This window comes from Typha angustifolia, chromosome 7, assembly GCF_048772165.1.
Source record: "Typha angustifolia cultivar Huaian chromosome 7, ASM4877216v1, whole genome shotgun sequence".
NCBI lineage: Eukaryota > Viridiplantae > Streptophyta > Magnoliopsida > Poales > Typhaceae > Typha > Typha angustifolia.
The window spans coordinates 17,417,755-17,436,077 of record NC_133245.1 but is presented as its reverse complement, the minus strand read 5'-3'; the positions used below and the strand labels follow the sequence as shown (position 1 = coordinate 17,436,077).

Below are 18,323 nucleotides of genomic sequence, written 5' to 3'. Positions count from 1 at the left end.
AATAAAATAAAATAAATAAATAAAGAACTAACGAAGTTAAGAAGAGAAGAAGAGAAGAGTTGCATGACTTGGGATACTCACATGTATAGTGTGTGAGTGCTCGCTCACACAAAGCGCCAGCTTCCTCCCTCGGGCTGCCATTAATTGTAGAGAAGCGAATTTGAACATCTGTAGATGATCTCGGCGCCGGCTTCCAGGATTGCCCGGGAGAAAATCCCCGGCCGCTTCGTTGGCCTCGTCGCCGTCGCTCTTCTCGTTCTCGTCGGCACGTAGAGTTGCTTGTGGCCTGCTAAGGATGACTCCATGCTGTTCTTCCGGTTCCAGAAACAACTGCTTCCTCTCACAGTGAGTTCTTCGGATGCCTTAATTTATGGTCATGTTATGACAATATGACTACGATTCAGATATAGATATGAAGAAGAGTTCCAACTGTAACCTCGAGAGCAAATTCTCACCAGTGCTCTGATCGATGCTTTCAAGAAACAACAATAAAAGCTATAACAATAACAATAGTAATTAGTACGAGGAATGGATAATATGAAGCTATAGTTGTTGTCCAACCAATCTACACACAAAAAAAATATTAGTATGGTGTTTTTTTTCCTTCTAATAACACTACAATGGTGTGTTATTAAATTAAGTATGCATGTCTAACAGTCTACTGATCCTCTGATTAATATGATTACACTCTTTTCTTTAATTGAAATTATCTCACTGACCCTAACAATTCAATCAGAATACAATTAGGCTTTCTAGTTAGATGATTTAAAGCAAAACATTAGCTGATATTTTTGACAGATGTTTATTTACTTTCTACAATTAATAAAATCATTCATAAATGACATATTGCATAGTATGAGGATATCGTAAAGAAATATAGCTGTCATTACTTACATATCTTCCCCTCACAAATTGTACTAAAGTCTGAAGAAGAATTAGTATCAAATACAATTTGACACATTTACTTGATAACTAATTCAGAAAAGTCTAAATACTAATAGTAATCATAAAGATGCAAACCTTTCTCGCATGTAGGCCTTTTATTGGAATAGCTTTGCAAGGTTCTTCTAGCTTATGCATTTGTTTGTGGGTTGCTGCCAGAAAAAAAATGCACTAAAGGATGAGCTAGAAACAGTTTTACAGAGTGCTTCCATGGGAAACAAGACCATGATCATAAGTGTGCTAAACAAGGCATATGCAGAGGAGAATGGCCTGTTAGACCTCTTCCTTCAGAGCTTGGGAGAAGGAGAAAATACCGAGTTCTTGATCAAACGCCTCCTGCTTGTTGCTGCAGATCAGGTGGCGTATAACCACTGCAAGCTCTTAAAACTTCATTGTTACCAACTCAACATGACAGGCGCAAACTTCACCAAAGAGCAGCTCTACATGTCTGAAGGCTTCATTGAAATGACGTGGCAAAAGACTCGCTTTCTTGGAGATGTTCTTAAACGTGGATACAGCTTTATTTTCACGGTAAGGCTCAACATATTTGAAAGTAGCATAAAATGGACTCTAAGATCAAGCATTTTAATTACAGCTAAAGATGTTGAAACATAATATTCAAGCAGTTCATCTTGTATTCTGACGTCTGAGTAAGCATTTGCATGTCCGACTTGACTAGTTGGCTTCTCAGATATCATCCTCCACAAGCATAAAAAATAGACGTGGTAGCTATTTCTCATGAATCTCTATATTGCACCCAGGATATGGACATATTGTGGCTGAGAAACCCAATTGCAAAGTTGAACTACACAGAAGACCTGCAGATGAGCTGTGATGGATTCAATGGCAAACCATTTGATGCTTCCAATAGCATCAATACTGGCTTCCTCTTTGTTTCCTCCAATAACAAAACTATTGCATTATTTGATGAATGGTATGGAATGAGGAATAAATCAAAAGGCATGAAAGAACAAGATGTGCTGAATGATATGAAATCTCGAGGTGTATTTACTGGATTGGGCTTGAAACCGAGGTTCTTGGATACGGTATACTTCAGTGGGTTTTGTCAGGACAGCAAAGATTTCAAGAAAGTGATCACTGTGCATGCAAATTGTTGCCGCACTATGAAAGCCAAGATCGCTGATCTGAGAGCAGTCCTTGAAGTCTGGAAGAGATATGATGGCACATCAAATGTGGTATGGCCTGCACACAAGGCATGCTATATGTCATGGCAGGTGAGAACTAAGATTTTCCAAAGCTTGAAATCACAAACTGATATTCTTTTAGAAAATTTGATACGAATCATTGATGCTTATAATATATAAATACAGGAATAAGCCGACATAGAAATATTAAAAGGGGTGAATTGCAGGAAATAGAACTTATAATCATCTCAATCTCAAACAATTCTAATATGTCTTTCATATATGACGTAACTACTTTGACATGATTTGCTTTTTATGCCAGACAACACCAGACCCAAAAGAAGAACTTGAAGTAGCTGTGCAAGGTGCTACCATGGCAAACAAAACCCTGATAATCAGTGTACTAAATAAGGCATACGCAGAGGAGAACGGATTGCTAGACCTCTTTATTCGGAGTTTGAAAGAAGGAGAAGATACCGAGTCCTTGATTGAACATCTTCTCCTTGTAGCTTTAGATCAGACAGCCTTTAGCCGTTGCAAGCTCTTAAATCTTCATTGCTACCAACTTAACAAGAAGGGAACAAACTTCACCAAAGAGCAGCTCTACATGACTGACGGCTTCATTGAAATGATGTGGCAAAGGACTCACATTCTTGGAGATGTTCTCAAGCTTGGATATAGCCTTATTTTTACAGTAAGTGAAACATACTAGACTCTGATATAACATGTGCTGGAGGATAAAGCATATTGGCATGCACCTAAAGATGGTTAGACATAAGATTAGTGTAATTCACCCTTTATTCTGACCAACCTCAACTATGAATAGTAACTACTTGGTTCTACATATTCAATAACTCGACCAAATTTATCTCATGAATCTTAATCTCTGCAACCATAAAAAAATTGATGTTTATTCATACACTTTTCTCTGTCTCAGGATATGGATGTATTGTGGCTGAAGAACCCATTTGCAACATTGAACCATTATTCTGAAGATATGCAAATAAGCTGTGATGGATTCAATGGCCAGCCGCTGGACGATTCCAACTCGATCAACACTGGCTTCTTTTTTGTCGCATCCAGCAACAAAACCATTGCACTATTTGATGAATGGTATGCCTCAAGGAATAACTCAAAAGGGATGAAAGAACAGGATGTCCTGAATGAGATGAAGTCTCAAGGTGCGTTTCAGCGGTTAGGCGTGAAAGTGAGATACTTAGACACAGCATACTTCAGTGGTTTCTGTCAAGACAGCGAGGATCCTAAAAAGGTAACCACAGTACATGCAAACTGCTGTCGCAGTGTAAGAGCTAAGCTTGCTGACCTAACAGCTGTTCTAGAAACTTCGAAGAACTTCAATGGCACGACGATCACATGGCCTGATCATAGCGCATGCCGTGATTCGTGGACTACGGACCTTATACTCTAGCACCAGATACAATCTTGTGTTTTGTTTGTTGAACGAAATCAGCAATGTATTGACACGAGGCTATTCTTGCTAAGGATACTTCTAACCTGAAAAGGAATGCCGTGTGTGAGTTGGAATTGTTCAGTGGTAAAGATAGTCTGATCAGCTGAAATGCATCCTAGAGTGAAACAAGTTAAAACATGATATCAGAAATAATGTATATTGAATTAGTTGATCATTACATCTTAGTATATAAATGAAAACAGAAAAGGTAATTGTCTCCTAAATATAGGAAATGCCATGCTTTAAAATTAACTTTTGAATTTTGATATTTCAAAGTTGATCATATTAAGAAATTAAACATAGATAAAAATAGAGACAGAATTACCTTTTCCTTTAGATGTCCGCCTCTCATTGTCTACTGACCTACTTAGTAGATTAAAGAACAGACCCCTGAAAAGCTGAAATCTTTCTTTCACCATTACACTTTGGTCGAAACGACCTAGTTGTATTGGACTCACTTGAATATCCAATACGAAAGAAGCAAGAATACAAACTCCTTAGCAACTTCAAATGTATCAGAAATCACACCGACCCACCTTGTCTTACTTCAAGTTTGACACACATTGATATCCTAGCTGAAAGAAGCATGACTAAAATGCTAAAACAGAAGAGGTCAATCTCCTTGTCATACAGATATCATCATAAGAATCATAAGCCGAATAAACCCAACCGAATAAAGTTTGTCGTCCACTTACGTATAAAACCAAGAACAGAGGGAATAACTTCCTTTATAATTCTCTTTCGGGCATTTCGACGAACAGCATGAGAGCATCGAACCCAAGAAGCTAGAGCCTAGAGGTTGAGCGTGGAGGGACATGTTTCGGATCCGGATCTATCTATGGTTGAACTGTTTCGGGTTTGGATCGACTCGAATCCGGATGGGACATCTAAGTATACATATATGCTATATTACGTAATCATAATAGTATACTCTAATATGAGAATATGCATTCACAAATACAGCCAAATAGAAGCATCGCTTGTTGGGTCGGATCCGACTTGTTATATAATGACCCGAATCCTCCGACTGACTCCATGAATCCTAATGACCAGAATACCCCCAATACGAGACAGAAGAAGCGTTCAACGAGGGTAATATTGTACGTACGAGTAGGAGTGGCAATATCGAAATATATAGCAAGGACGGGATTGTTCAGGATTCGGATCGGATTCTCTCCGGGGCATATATAAAACAAAGAACGCCCTATAGGGTCCCCTGTCGCACGTTTCGTACTCTCGTTAGGGTTTCGAGTCGAAGGGTTGCTTATTTCTTTTTTCTCTAGGGTTTTGATCATCGAAGGTATTGTTAGCTTATCGTCGATTTCGTGAATTTCTTTTTGTTTTCTTTCTTGTTGATATGTGGTTATTTCTGTAGAAAGATCGGGATTTGACAGAAAAGATGCCGCCTAGATCGGCGAAGAAGGCGTCTGGCGGTGCGATAGGACCAAGAAAGACCTCAGCGAGGGCAGCCAAGGGGGCGACAAAGGCTTCACCGCAGATTCCGGTCGAGGTGACGGAGGAGCCTCCGAAGACCGAGAAAGTTGCTGCCCCGGTCGTAGAGGTGAAAAAGGAGATCAAAGCGGAGGAGATTGTCGAGAAGTTGGAAGACAAGGCCTCCACGGCGGATCTAACGGTGGATGAATCTGCTACCGTCGAATGTATGGATTGTTAATCTTTCGATCGTCCTTTGTTTTATTATTACTGAGATTCAGTTTTAGTGTGGATCTTTTCATCTCTTGACATAATTTCGAATTTGGGGCTTGAGTAAACTACTAGGGAATTTTTTTCTATGGTAAGTTTTTTCTGGATTACCACCTATGGATAGGAGTTTTCTGTAAGTATTGTGACAATATTTAAATTGTACTACGAACTTTTAAAAAAAAAATTGTTCTGTTGGAAGAATATATTTGATGGGATATCTTCATAAGACGTATTCAGTATGCTGACTGTAAAGTTCCTTTAAAGGTTTGCTCTTATTGATGGATTAATGGCTGCCAGATATGGATAGAGATACCTTAAAAGGGAAAATCTTGTAAGAAGGGCATAATATGACCTGGATACTGCAGAAACTGATGTTGTATTTAGATGGGCGCTTGTATATCTACTAATATACACTTTGAACCATAAACTTTATTACTCACCAAATGTCTCCAATGATATGTTCTGATGCTCTGGAACATATTGACATGGAATTCTCTTGGCAGTAAAAGATTGCGTTATAATTCGGAAATTTTTGCAGTCCCTTTTTCCCTTGAAAATCTTTGTGGAAAGTGTGCTTTGGAATAATATGTTTGTTACTTCAGATGAGGAAGAGATAAAAGAAGCTTATGAGGAAGAAGATCAAGGTGAACGGTTGGAGCTCGAGGAAGAACCAGAATATGAACCTGAGGAAGATGTTGCTGTGGACTATGATGAGAAGGATATTGAACATGTTGAAGGACAAGAGGAGGAAGGAGATGAAGGTGTTGAAGATGGTGAAGAAGGTGATGGAGTTGATGAGGAAGAACTTGATATGGTAGACGAGGAGATGGTTGATGGTGGAGAGGGCATAGAGGGTGAAGAAAATGATGAAAATGCTGAAGAGGAACCAGAGGCTGATGCAGAGGAAGAAGAGCACCATGAAGTGATTAAGGAGCACCGTAAGCGTAAGGAGTATGAAGTTTTTGTTGGTGGACTAGATAAGGATGCAACTGAAGATGATCTTAGGAAAGTATTTAGTAAAGTTGGGGAAGTAACTGAAGTTCGACTAATGATGAATCCTCTAACAAAGAAGAACAAAGGGTTCGCCTTTTTGCGTTTTGCAACAGTAGAGCAAGCTAAACGTGCTGTTTCAGAAATGAAGAATCCAGTGGTTTGTGCTCTCTGTACTATTACTTTATTCCTTTGTCGCCTATTGTCTTGATGACCTTGCGAATGTCTTGAATATTTTAGGTGAGAGGTAAACAATGTGGTGTTGCCCCAAGTCAGGACAGTGATAGCGTTTTTGTGGGCAATATCTGCAAGACATGGACAAAGGAGCACGTAAGAAGACTTTATTAAGTTCAATTGATACATTTTGTAGTGGGTATTTGGGTTACATGTGAGATCCTGATATGTATGAATACTTACAGTTGAAGGAAAAACTAAAGAGTTATGGAGTTGAGAATGTTGAGGATTTGATACTGGTAGAGGATTCAAACAATGAAGGCATGAATCGTGGATTTGCATTCTTAGAGTTTTCTTCTCGCTCTGAGGCAATGGATGCTTATAGGCGTTTGCAGAAGAGGGATGTAGTTTTTGGCCTAGATCGAACTGCCAAGGTTGCATTTGCAGATTCTTTTATTGAGCCTGATGATGAAATCATGGCCCAGGTATAAATTTGTCTCTAGCTAATGCTGATCTGAATAGTGTTTATATAATCGATTAGTTCTATTGATACTAAAGTTCATAAGAAAAAGAATTTTAACTTTGTGAAAGTATGAATATGCTTTATACGTTCCTCTCTTGCCTTGTAGTTGGTTTCTTTATCAAGTTTGGAATATCGGAAATATCTCTTTGTTAAGTTTAGACTTTTCTCCATTATGAGAATGCCCTAGTGAAATAAAATTTATACTCGTTACTTTCTTATTTTTTTTCTCATAAATATCAGGTTAAGACTGTCTTTATTGATGGTTTGCCTGCCTCTTGGGATGAGGATCGTGTCAAGGAATACCTTAAGAAATTTGGAGCTGTTGAGAAAATTGAACTTGCACGTAATATGCCATCTGCTAAAAGAAAGGATTTTGGATTTGTTACTTTTGATACTCATGACAATGCTGTTGCATGTGCTGAAGGTATTAATAATGCAGAGCTAGGTGAAGGTGATAACAAGGTTTGTCCTTCATGTTTCTTGCCTATTTATGCTGTCCTAATTGTTTAGAGTTATTTTGCTAGCTTTCTTATGTTTGTACATGATCTTACTGAATTTGGCTTACTATTCCAGGTGAAAGTGAGAGCTAGATTGTCGAGGCCACATCAGAGAGGTCGAGCGAGACGTGCTCTACGAGGGAATTTTAGGATTGATCGTGGGCCGCCTCGAGGTGGCCGTTTATCATATGGTCGTCCTCCACCTCGCAGGTTCCCATCACATGCCTCAAGACCGGTTGGTGGCCGTGGGCCACCCATGGGAGGTCGTGGATTCACCAGGCCAATAAGTTTTAGAGATAGACGTCCTGTTATGGCTGTGCCAGAGAGAGCTAGGCATTTGCCTCTCCCAGAGAGGTCTTATGAGAGAAGGCCACCATGTAAACTTTTTTAACTTTTGTTCTGTTAGCAGCATGGTTTTTCTAGTTGTATTGCAAGTTTCACTAGTCTCATCCTTTGTCAACAGTTACTGCTTACCCCAAGGGCAGTGCAAAGAGAGATTATGGTAGGCGCAATGAGCTGCCTCCAGCAAGAAGCAGGGCTGTTGTTGAGTATGGATCCAGAATTCCAACTGAGAGGCGCCAATCTTACAGGGATGATTACTCTTCCCGTGGGTCTGGCTATTCTGACATAGCTCCTCGTGGTCCTTCTCGCACTTCAGATAGGCGGGCATATGCTGATGATGGTTATGGAAGAAAGCTTGAACGACCTCTGCCACCCTACAGGGAGGTACGCAGCCGAGAGTATGACTCAATTTCTGGATCAAAGCGGCCATATGCAGAGATGGTAAATGTTGATCATTCACTTTCGTTGTTGTTATGCGTTTTCAATTGAGATTAACTATGAACACATCATTTATTATGTTTGTTTAAGGATGATGCCGCACCTCGTTATAGTGATGTTAGCATGCGTCAGTCAAGGGCACGCTTAGATTACGGTGTTGGCAGCAGCACTGGTCAATATGCAGATTCTTATGGTGATAGGTTAGCTTGACTTTGACTGTCAATATTTAGTTCTTGTTTTATTATATTTTATTTTTGCATCAGTATAATATTATAAAAATGTCTTATGTTGTTCAGTAGGCTTGGACGATCTCATATGGGGTATGGCAGCCGTACTTCTCTCTCTAGTCAGGATGCACTATACGGAAGTCGTCAGGGCATGAATTATGCTGGAGGTATGCTTTAACCTGGTTTCTTATTTTAGTGGTTTTTGCTACTCTGTATTTCAGTTAAAACTTTTTTATGGACACCTGCAGGTTCCATTAGTAGCAATGATGTTGGTGCAATGTACTCATCTGGTTTCAGCAGTAGCTACTTGTCTCGTGGATCAGATGTGAGTTCCCCCTGGCATCTTTTTATACTTGTTTCTGTATACATAATATAACTACCTCTGTTTCACAGGTTGGTGGTAGCTCTTATTCATCCCTTTATTCCAGTCGTAGCTTAGGCAGCGGAGGGTACTTAGGTGGTAGTGGTTCTGGTTCTGGTTCATATTACTAAGGTGCTTAATTTAATACTGTCTTGTTTCTACCCTCCTTATTACGTGGGAAGTCATATGCACATCCTCTTGTCCTTTTTATTTATTTTAATGGTACTCTTCAGGGAGAAGGTATGACTTTGTCCTTTCTATAGAAAACCTGCATCGCATGTATGGCCTTCATGATCACATTTGAGTTTGCCTTTATGACACAGATTTGGCATCACAGAAGGCTGGTGTAGGCTGTGGATTGTGAGAAGCTTCTGGATATGATGCCTACACGCTTGGATAGATGGGTTAATGCCAAGCATGCACAGCCTGAATATCAGAGAGAAAACGACCATGAGGTTGATATAAGAAGGGAAGGAATCTAAGGTCTGGTGCAGGCATTTGTTTACATGTGGATCTTCTGCCTAATGTTATGTCATGTAAGGGAGTTTGACTTAGTAGGTCAGAACCAAGAAATATGAGAAATCTATAGTGTGCTATGTATTGAAAAACACATTTACTCTATCCATATCAAGACATCCGCTAGATGGATAATGGGTTTTTTATGAGCAATGCTCCAATATGAGTCATAAGTGTGAGGTGTTATGGAATGCTGCAATACAGGTTATTTTGGAGAACTCTTGTTAGTGTAATTTCAGGATTGAAGGTTACTTTTAGAACTGACATCATCTGTTGCTCATATTATCAGCAAAGGCATTCCGATGCATTCTTGTTAGGATCAGCAACTGCTGATTACAATATGGAGAAGTTTCTCAGTCAGCCTGCATTTTGGACATGTCATTGGCACTCTACTGGCTTCATGCTAGTGTGGCTTTCCTTCATAAATCTGGAAAATTTACTCTTGATTCTTGAAATTTTGGGTTGGTCTTTTCAGTAAATTCTCTGAGATGGTACTTGATATAAATGTGATGACAACGAGATTCGTGGTAGCAGGAACATGTTTTGGTGATGCTTATGCTTTAATGAACTACACAGAGCAGGCAGGATGGATTGAGATAATAACTGCTATCGGGTACTATTAGCATATGCTCTTTTGACGATTTATCAATTTTTTCAACTTGAGCTGAGAGATGAAATGGAATCTTGGCTGCCACAAAATATATGGACATACCAATTGTAGTAACATACTGATTAGAAGCTGATTCTGCTATTTATTTTGTACACATACAAATATTTTGAGGGAGTGAGACTAGGCAGCTTCTCAACATAATTGAATTTAACATCCAGTCTTTTGTAGTACCAGTTAACTGTATCTTGTCCTTGCTTATTTTGGAGAACAGTGAGAAAGATCCTGAATTATATCTTGATTCATGAGATAATTCTTGTTGATGCCAAGATGTTACTTGAAAGTTAAACAGCAACATTGAATTGAGACTGTAATATTCATGTGAGAGTTCAATCTCAGTCTTCAGGAACTCTATTAATTAGTTGGATTTACCGGAACTGATAAAGTAAATTTGCCTGGAACTTCAGACCTGAAGGCAGGGCAATAGGCATTTCATATGTGAGTTTTATAAAATGTTGTAGTTGATACTTTTTATTTTGTGCCCTAAGTAGTGCCATCTTTTTTGAAGTAAGCATATAAGACTTGATTTGTGGCAATCTAAGGTCATTCCAATACTGTTTTTATGACTAGTTCTTTTTTTGGGTGTTCTTGAAGGAATATAACACTAATCATCCGCAATGTTCAAATCTATTTATGTTCTGCCTAACTTTTCAAGACAAGTGAATGTTTGTGCCATTGATATGTAGATGCTCTGCTGTTGAGACTGCATATGTGGCAACTTGTCTAAATCACTATTATAGTTACTTTTTTCTTTGAATCTTGTGTCTTACATTTTGTGCCCATGTCTTTGTTTCCTGGTCATTTACAAAGAATTTAGTTTAATTACCTACTATTTGGGTCATGTTTATTTCCCACACAGATTTTTCTTGGTTATTTTACTGATACAAGTTTTGATTATGGATGTTACTATCAGGGTTTCCTTTTTTTATTTGTGGAGATTTGTAGCTTTTTGTTCTTTTTTATGTCTGATATGTGGAACTTGAAACTAGTTGAAATTAGAAGCATTTTTGGTATTCTACTATATTCTTTTAGCTCTAGAAGACTGTTGATAAGAAGATGGTGTTACCTTTTAAGGCCAGTGGTGTTTTAAGCTTGAAAAACTAACAGAATTTTTCTTAAGATTATTCTAAAGTTTCAGTAGGTCATCACAGTAGATTTCTGAAATGGGATAGGGAATTGGGAGTTGTGGGCCAAATACTTCTATCCATTTATGTTGCAGAACTTGTTTTTGGTAGTTGCAACATTTGAGAAATACCTGACATTTGATAACTTGTGTTGTCATCTAGTTCTATGCTGCTAATTCTGGAGTTGGTTCTGAGATGCATCTTTTGTATAGAAGTCATGTCTTAGTTTCTCATCCAACTTGTAGGTTTTCTTTTTATTGTGGATTTGATTTTGTTCTTAGCCCACATCAATCTGAATTATGATTGACCTTTTAAGGCCTAAATCCTTGTTTCATCTATTACTTTGAATCGCTGATTAATTTTTGCTATTTGCTCGTTTTAATATTAGGACCATGTGACAATGAAATCAGCTTTAATACGACAAAGGAAATGCGCAAGCTCTTCTGAAAGTTCTTTTTTTTTTCTCTTTCCTACATCGTAGCCATATTGCATTTAGTGGATTAAGGCAGTTTATTATTTAGCAAATAGCTCTATTGATTGGGTAGCAATGTTCTGGATAAATGATATGGAGTCTTTATCTTGTGAAACAGGCTTGTGATACACACTAGAAATTTATTCAACCCAAAAATTTTGGTTAGGCAAAAATCGAAATAAATCCTTTTCACTTTAGTCCTTTTCTCCACTTGGTACCATTCTCATCTCTTCTCAATAATAGGAAGTGCTTGGAATCAATGGAAAGAAATGTTCTCTTGCTTTGTCCAAGTGAATCTCTGTTCTCCATAATATCTTTGTAGGATTAATGTAGATAGACATTGTTATAAGCTTGAGTCAGAAGTAATTGTAGATCTCTATTGATAACCAATCAGATTAAGTCATTGCTGTCAAACAACAGGGTTGCTGAATGGCTTGCAAGTTCTTGTTCCATTTGGATTCTTTTAAGCAAGATCAGATAAATTCACTCTTTTATCTGTATATTGTATTTGTCGTTGATTCTTCCATTTCACATCAATAGTTAGCTTCATCAGAAATTGATCACATGCATCAAACAAAATGTAAGATATTAAGATTCAAGATGATTGATTGTCTTACCATGTGAGACCTGCATTTGGTCATCATTATTTAGCATCTAGTATCAAAGTATATATAACACTATCCTTTTATATTCATGATTTAGTCTAACTTGTTTAGGTACAGGTTTATTCTGTTTCTGCCGCTATATACTGTTTATGTTGAAAAGGGCATCTCTGAAATGACTTAAAACACTATAAAGGAGGAGTTCAATTTCTGCCTTACGGAAAAATCATCTTGGTTTTTAGTTATTTTAAATCTGTCTTTTGCATCACAATTTTTTTTTTACTAAGCATCCATATGATGTTCCAGAGGTGCTAAATTGGACATCATGTTTATCATACAACTTACTATACTTCTAGCTCTTTTACAGTTGTCGACTGGTCTGGGTGTGAGGTTATACCACCTTTATCAATTAATTTTCTTGCAGCTCTCTCTCTTTTTAAGTTGTGATCAGATCATTGCCTTTCTCCCCGCTGATGGCTTTGCAGGGCATTGGTGAGAAGGTTCTTTATACTGGTCTGTTGTCATATTGTAACTGCATGTGTAAAATAATGTCAAGAGGAAGTAGATTATTTTCGTTTTGTCATGGTTGCTTTAAGGTGTTATTTAATCGTTGTAAATGATCAGACAGACAAGAATGCTGTATTGTTTTATTGCCTTGGAGGTTGGAGCTCTCAAAGAGCCTTACTGATCATGCAGGTCATATTCCTTAAAACAAAATTAGAACTGGCACTCTTTTTTTTCGGGGTTCAGAACTAGAATTGATTCAACTTTACCATGTGCAGAATTATGTACGTACTGTCTGAATACTGATCTATGGATGAAATGCATCATAGGCCTTTCTTGGGCTATTTGTATTCAAACTCTTTTTAAGTTTTAGTAATAGTAAGATTGGACTGTTGTGTGATATGCATTTATCTAATGTAAAAATGAATGCACTGTACTCTGCTTCCTTCACCAGGATTACTCATCTTATAATAGAAATTGATATATTTTTTTCTGCCTGTCAACATTTTGAAGGGCCACTATCTGGTTTCTTAGGCATTTGCTGCTATTGATGATAACTGTTTGTATTTTTATCTGTTTTGTTTTAATCAACTATGTTTACTCAGCCAACTTAGCTTGCAAATTATGGTAGAAATATGGCTCGCACCACCATGGGAAGCTAATTAATCTATTTACCTTTCTTAAAAATACTAAATGCTTAAGGTTTTAAGAGCTCAATCATGCTATTTCTAAAAGCCTTTTAATGAAAATGTTCCCAATTATTTTACTTGTATGAGCTCACTTCCAGCCAGATTTTCTCTTTAAACCATCTTTCCCCCTCAAAAGTCGAGTCATCTAGAGCTGTCATGAAATCAAATTATTAGTAGAATATAAATTCTTCTCTCTAAAATTTTGCTGTCAGAACATGTGTATATATAAATTTAATAGCCATGAATGATCCAAAAGGTCCCGTGTGATTTGTGGAACTGTTAGTTTTATAGAACTTGTCCAACATTAGACAAATTCTATAAATAGGTGGGTCCCCCCGGGTGATACATGTCATGTCTCTGGTCCACTTGCTAGATTGGGTATTCATTAAAGTCAATACTATTATGCCATATGTTATTTTGGTATAAAAGATTCAACTAATGCTAGTGACATCAACTTTAGAGGAAAAGGACTTCCCATTACTTATTTATTTGGTACATGCCATCACTATAACGTTAGACACTGTAGTCGCCGTATAGGATTTTCTACGTGATCGTAATTATAATTACGAATATAAGTGTAACTATCATCCAGTATCTTTTATATATGGACCTTTTTGTTTTACATAATTGTCATTAAAACTTTTAGAATATTATAATTGCCACTATATTCTATTAAACATATTATAATTTTTCTTTACTTTTAATTATAATTACTATTATGGTTAGACTTTGATAGAATATTTATAAAATATTTTAAACATAAGATTCTTCTTTTTTTTTCTTTTTTCTTTTGGGTACCTACGATATCGTATAATATTAGTATTTTAAACAAATTAAACCCTAAGCATATTCTTCACTTTGCTGTGATTACTTATATCTAGCTATTTCAACAGTATTTTTTGAAAGACGAGTAATAATTATGATATTTTAATGACAATAATATATATATATATATATATATATATGTCGTCCGTACGTTAGGTGAGTCTCCATTGGGTGGTGGCGAGTGGAAAGGGACCACCAAAAGGAGGGGGGGAGGCGAGAAGAAAGCGACCAGGTAATTTTAACAAAAAACACCCTGACCTCTCTCAAATTCGAAATTCCAGCACACGCGTGTCAACATGCCAGAGCTTCTATACGCCAGAGCTTCTCCACCTGCGCCTGCGCCCCTTATCGAGCTCGCTGTCGACATCTTTCCACTTCTGTAACGTGTCCCCGAAGTCCATCCACCCAAGCTCTCGCTCTCCTTGGAAGGAAGACAAAGAGATCGCGGGCGATCTTACTGATAGAGATTGAAGATATTTGAGTTGGGATTCATCTACTTCTTTTGTTTCTTTGCTTATAAAGTCAGTTTGGTGCTGTTTTGGTCTTGGGTTTTTGGGGTTCTCGAATCTCGGCCAGATGGGTCTCGTGATGGAGGAGAGATACGAGCCATTGAAGGAGCTGGGAGCTGGAAATTTTGGGGTGGCGAGGTTGGTGAGGGATAAGACTACTAAGGAGCTCGTTGCTGTCAAGTATATTGAGAGGGGGAAGAAGGTATAAATATCGTATCTTGTTACTTCTTCTTGGTGGGTTTTCTTAACTTGGGTGTAGGTTTTTGTTCAAAATCGGGTTTTGTATACGATTCTTGATTGCTGTTGTTGGTGTTCATGTAACACTTGTTATAATGATCGAGGGGCTACAGTAGTGGACCATTTTTTACTTGGTACATCAGGATTTAGTGGAATTGGCTGTTTGATATTACCCTGAGGAGAAGTCTGTTTCTTTCCAATGTTAAATTGATATTTTAATTCTGATAAATGCTATCCATAAAAGAAGGAATGGATGTTTATTTTGGATATTGATATGATTTTTATCTTGTTATCTTTTCTGCTTATTGAGTTGTTTGCCCATCTGATAATTTTTCTTTGTTTTTCCTACTTGTTGGTATCTATTGTTCTCAAAATTCAACTGGGTTCTCTGGTCAGATTGACGAGCATGTGCAGAGAGAAATCATCAATCATAGGTCTTTGAAGCATCCTAACATTGTCCGATTTAAGGAGGTAAGCGTCCTAGTTCTTGTGCATTTACTACTATGGTTTGTATTCTGAGCTTACACAAATTCTGCTGGCAGTGGAAAGCTAGTGATTTCACGCATGCTATGCAGTTTTAATTTTCTATTTTCCATTGTTAAGTACAACCAAAAAGAAAATTCTCACCGATTTCCAATAAGTACTGTTTAAATCCGTGGTCATACTCTTGGATTAAGCAATCAATGCAGAGAAAGCAGGAAATATTACTTTTAGTGGTATTTTACGGGATTCCTTTGTTATTATTTTTTATTCATTGTATTGAGTTTCACTGATAATATAATTACTGATACTGATAGCATTGATTCCTGATGCATAGTATACTTTATACCTTAACAGGGTTTACATATAAATATTCAAAGGATATTTGCATGTTTTGTATACCCTAGCTGCTAGCTTGAAGGACAGGCGTCCCAGTGCAGGAAGCTTTTGCTTATGCATGGGCATCGGAGGGAGTATGCACATATGCATATCCGTTCCCTCATTTTGTATTCGCATGACCTCTTGGGTGCAAGAATTAAACCTCATAGTTACACAAAATAATAAAAACTTAACGGTTCAAGTAGAAGGGCAGATTCAGGAAAGGCTGAATCATTAAATTATCAAATAGATAATTAAAAGAAGGGGATGACGATGATGCTTTTATTGAATAAGATGGATGTTAATAATAACTAATATATTTTAGTATGCTTTTAAATTCATAACACAAATTTGTCTCCCTTATGAGTGGCCTTTATGTTGGCTGAATGAAGTACCTTGGTTTTTTTTAAAAAATTAAAACCACAAATAACTTGTCTCTTTATGTCATGTGGAGTGTCAAGATTTAAGCAGGTTTATCTTATAATCCAGTTCTCCACCAACTTATTCCTTTTCTAGGAATTGGGTTCTCTGCTAACATGGATAATTATAGGTTTTACTAACACCTACACACCTTGCTATTGTCATGGAATATGCTGCTGGTGGTGAGTTATTTGGGAGAATCTGCAGTGCTGGACGGTTCAGTGAGGATGAGGTCATTATTTCCTTTCCTGCCTTCATCTCTTTGTTTCTCAGCTCTATTAATGCTTCTTTTGCTTCCCTGAGCTTTATCTGTTTTTTATATATCTGCAACAGGCGAGATATTTCTTCCAGCAGCTGATATCTGGAGTCAGCTACTGTCATTCAATGGTATAGTAGACTTATGCTTGATGTGAATAATTCAGTAGATATTGGAAGAATAAAACATTTTTAGCATTACTGTCTGTTCTCATAGGAGATCTGTCACCGTGATCTTAAACTTGAGAATACACTCTTAGATGGAAGTCCCACACCACGTGTTAAAATATGTGACTTTGGTTACTCAAAGGTACTATGCTGTTTCTTGTTCTGTCCTCGGCTGCCATTTTGGCCATATTGAAATTGAGATATTTCTTTCTCTCTTTTTCTATTTGGGGCGCAGTCTGCTTTGTTGCATTCCCAGCCAAAATCCACAGTTGGTACACCAGCATACATAGCACCAGAGGTTCTATCACGCAAGGAATATGACGGCAAGGTATGGTTTGCATTTGAATTTGTCTGGCATCTATCTATGGTGCCAGTGAGATCTTTTGTTCAATAATTCAATTAAGAGGCACACATTTGCATATGGACTGCTATCTACGAATACTTTCTAGTCCTTTTCACCTCGTCACTTCTTTTGCTCTCAACTAGTCCTCATGTTGCGGTTCCTTTTCATTTAATTCCAAGATCAAGGCTTTGTAGCTCCATAGGTAGTTTAGTATTGCTTCCTTGGACAGGTGATGTGAGTTTTCTTGATCCAGATTGCTGACGTTTGGTCCTGCGGTGTCACATTGTATGTGATGTTGGTTGGCTCATACCCATTCGAGGACCCTGATGATCCTAGAAACTTCCGGAAGACAATTGGTGTAAATTATCTTTACTATGACTGTTATGAATTGCCTTTCTGTTGTACTTTCTTCTTCATTGCAGAGTTAATTTTATATTCCTAACAGCGAATATTAGGTGTCCAATACTCCATCCCGGATTATGTGCGAGTATCTCGGGACTGCAGGCAACTTCTGTCTCAAATTTTTGTTGCTAATCCGTCGAAGGTATACTTTGCTTCTTTAAACCTCTTTTATCTTGATTTGCTGAAGAAATTTCTATTAAATGCTTCCAAACTGCCTTGAAAAGAGGATCACAATTCCAGAAATAAAGAAGCATCCCTGGTTTCTGAAGAACCTACCAAAGGAAATAGCAGAAGGTGAGAGAACAAACTACGAAGGCAGACAAGCTGATCAGCCCACGCAAAGCGTCGAAGAAATAATGCTTATCATACAAGAGGCAAAGAAACTGGCCGAAGGTTCTAAGGCAATCGATCAGTCTGCCTCGGGTTTGGTGGATGCTGATGATCTCGAAGATACTGAGGCTGATAGCAGCGGTGATCTCCTTGAAGCTATTTAACAATAATTTACGCTGCATTATAGTGAATGAAGCAGTAGTATGCCAATAAAGATTCAAGATTTGTGTTCTGATAGACATTGTGGTGTGTTGGAAAGCTGTGAATGTCCATAATTCTGTGATGAAAGTTCTATATTTCAGTTATGTATATGAAGTTTCACTTGCTATGCCATCTGTGGCAATTTCCTCTCATTAAAGAGTTTTAAACTGTGGTATTCTTGTCCTTATTTAGGACATCAATATACTATTATTAGAAGCAACTTACATTGGAATGTAATTACATTGCTTGACAAATGATGTGATATTTTAAATAACATAGTGCTACACATGTATAACAAAACAATTCTTTTATGGGTGTATTTGAGTGATATAATTATATTTTGTTATGAGCTAGACAAGGCTAAAATTTTGGTAGTTATCCACCAAAAAC

The 18,323-nt window shown here is 37.5% G+C and overlaps 3 protein-coding genes across 6 annotated transcripts; all 3 read left to right on the top strand.

Moving 5' to 3' along the window:
* The first annotated feature begins 81 nt into the window (after positions 1 to 81).
* On the top strand, positions 82 to 3,766 carry LOC140762197 (uncharacterized). The gene is made up of 5 exons (XM_073099835.1): positions 82 to 345; positions 1,102 to 1,473; positions 1,704 to 2,177; positions 2,410 to 2,781; positions 3,025 to 3,766. Exons 1-5 carry the CDS (start codon positions 304 to 306, stop codon positions 3,514 to 3,516), a joined length of 1,752 nt encoding a protein of 583 aa, XP_072955936.1. The 5' UTR covers positions 82 to 303; the 3' UTR covers positions 3,517 to 3,766.
* Positions 3,767 to 4,745: 979 nt separating this feature from the next.
* LOC140763379 (uncharacterized) lies at positions 4,746 to 13,093 on the top strand. Of its 4 annotated transcripts, none has more exons than XM_073101554.1 (13): positions 4,746 to 4,858; positions 4,934 to 5,216; positions 5,862 to 6,409; positions 6,490 to 6,579; positions 6,669 to 6,908; positions 7,187 to 7,408; positions 7,520 to 7,820; positions 7,907 to 8,226; positions 8,314 to 8,423; positions 8,523 to 8,617; positions 8,699 to 8,775; positions 8,844 to 8,943; positions 9,135 to 13,093. In XM_073101554.1, exons 2-12 carry the CDS (start codon positions 4,958 to 4,960, stop codon positions 8,940 to 8,942), a joined length of 2,361 nt encoding a protein of 786 aa, XP_072957655.1. In that variant the 5' UTR covers positions 4,746 to 4,858; positions 4,934 to 4,957; the 3' UTR covers position 8,943; positions 9,135 to 13,093. The 4 variants fall into 4 exon arrangements, with proteins under 4 accessions (XP_072957655.1, XP_072957651.1, XP_072957654.1 ...); XM_073101550.1 differs by having other exon boundaries at positions 8,520 to 8,617; XM_073101553.1 differs by having other exon boundaries at positions 8,520 to 8,617; positions 9,045 to 13,093.
* Positions 13,094 to 14,532: 1,439 nt separating this feature from the next.
* On the top strand, positions 14,533 to 18,158 carry LOC140762758 (serine/threonine-protein kinase SAPK3-like). The gene is made up of 9 exons (XM_073100696.1): positions 14,533 to 14,921; positions 15,353 to 15,427; positions 16,365 to 16,466; positions 16,568 to 16,621; positions 16,707 to 16,799; positions 16,893 to 16,985; positions 17,254 to 17,358; positions 17,446 to 17,544; positions 17,627 to 18,158. The coding sequence occupies exons 1-9, from the start codon at positions 14,787 to 14,789 to the stop codon at positions 17,894 to 17,896; spliced, it is 1,026 nt and encodes a 341-aa protein (XP_072956797.1). The 5' UTR covers positions 14,533 to 14,786; the 3' UTR covers positions 17,897 to 18,158.
* Positions 18,159 to 18,323: the final 165 nt, after the last annotated feature.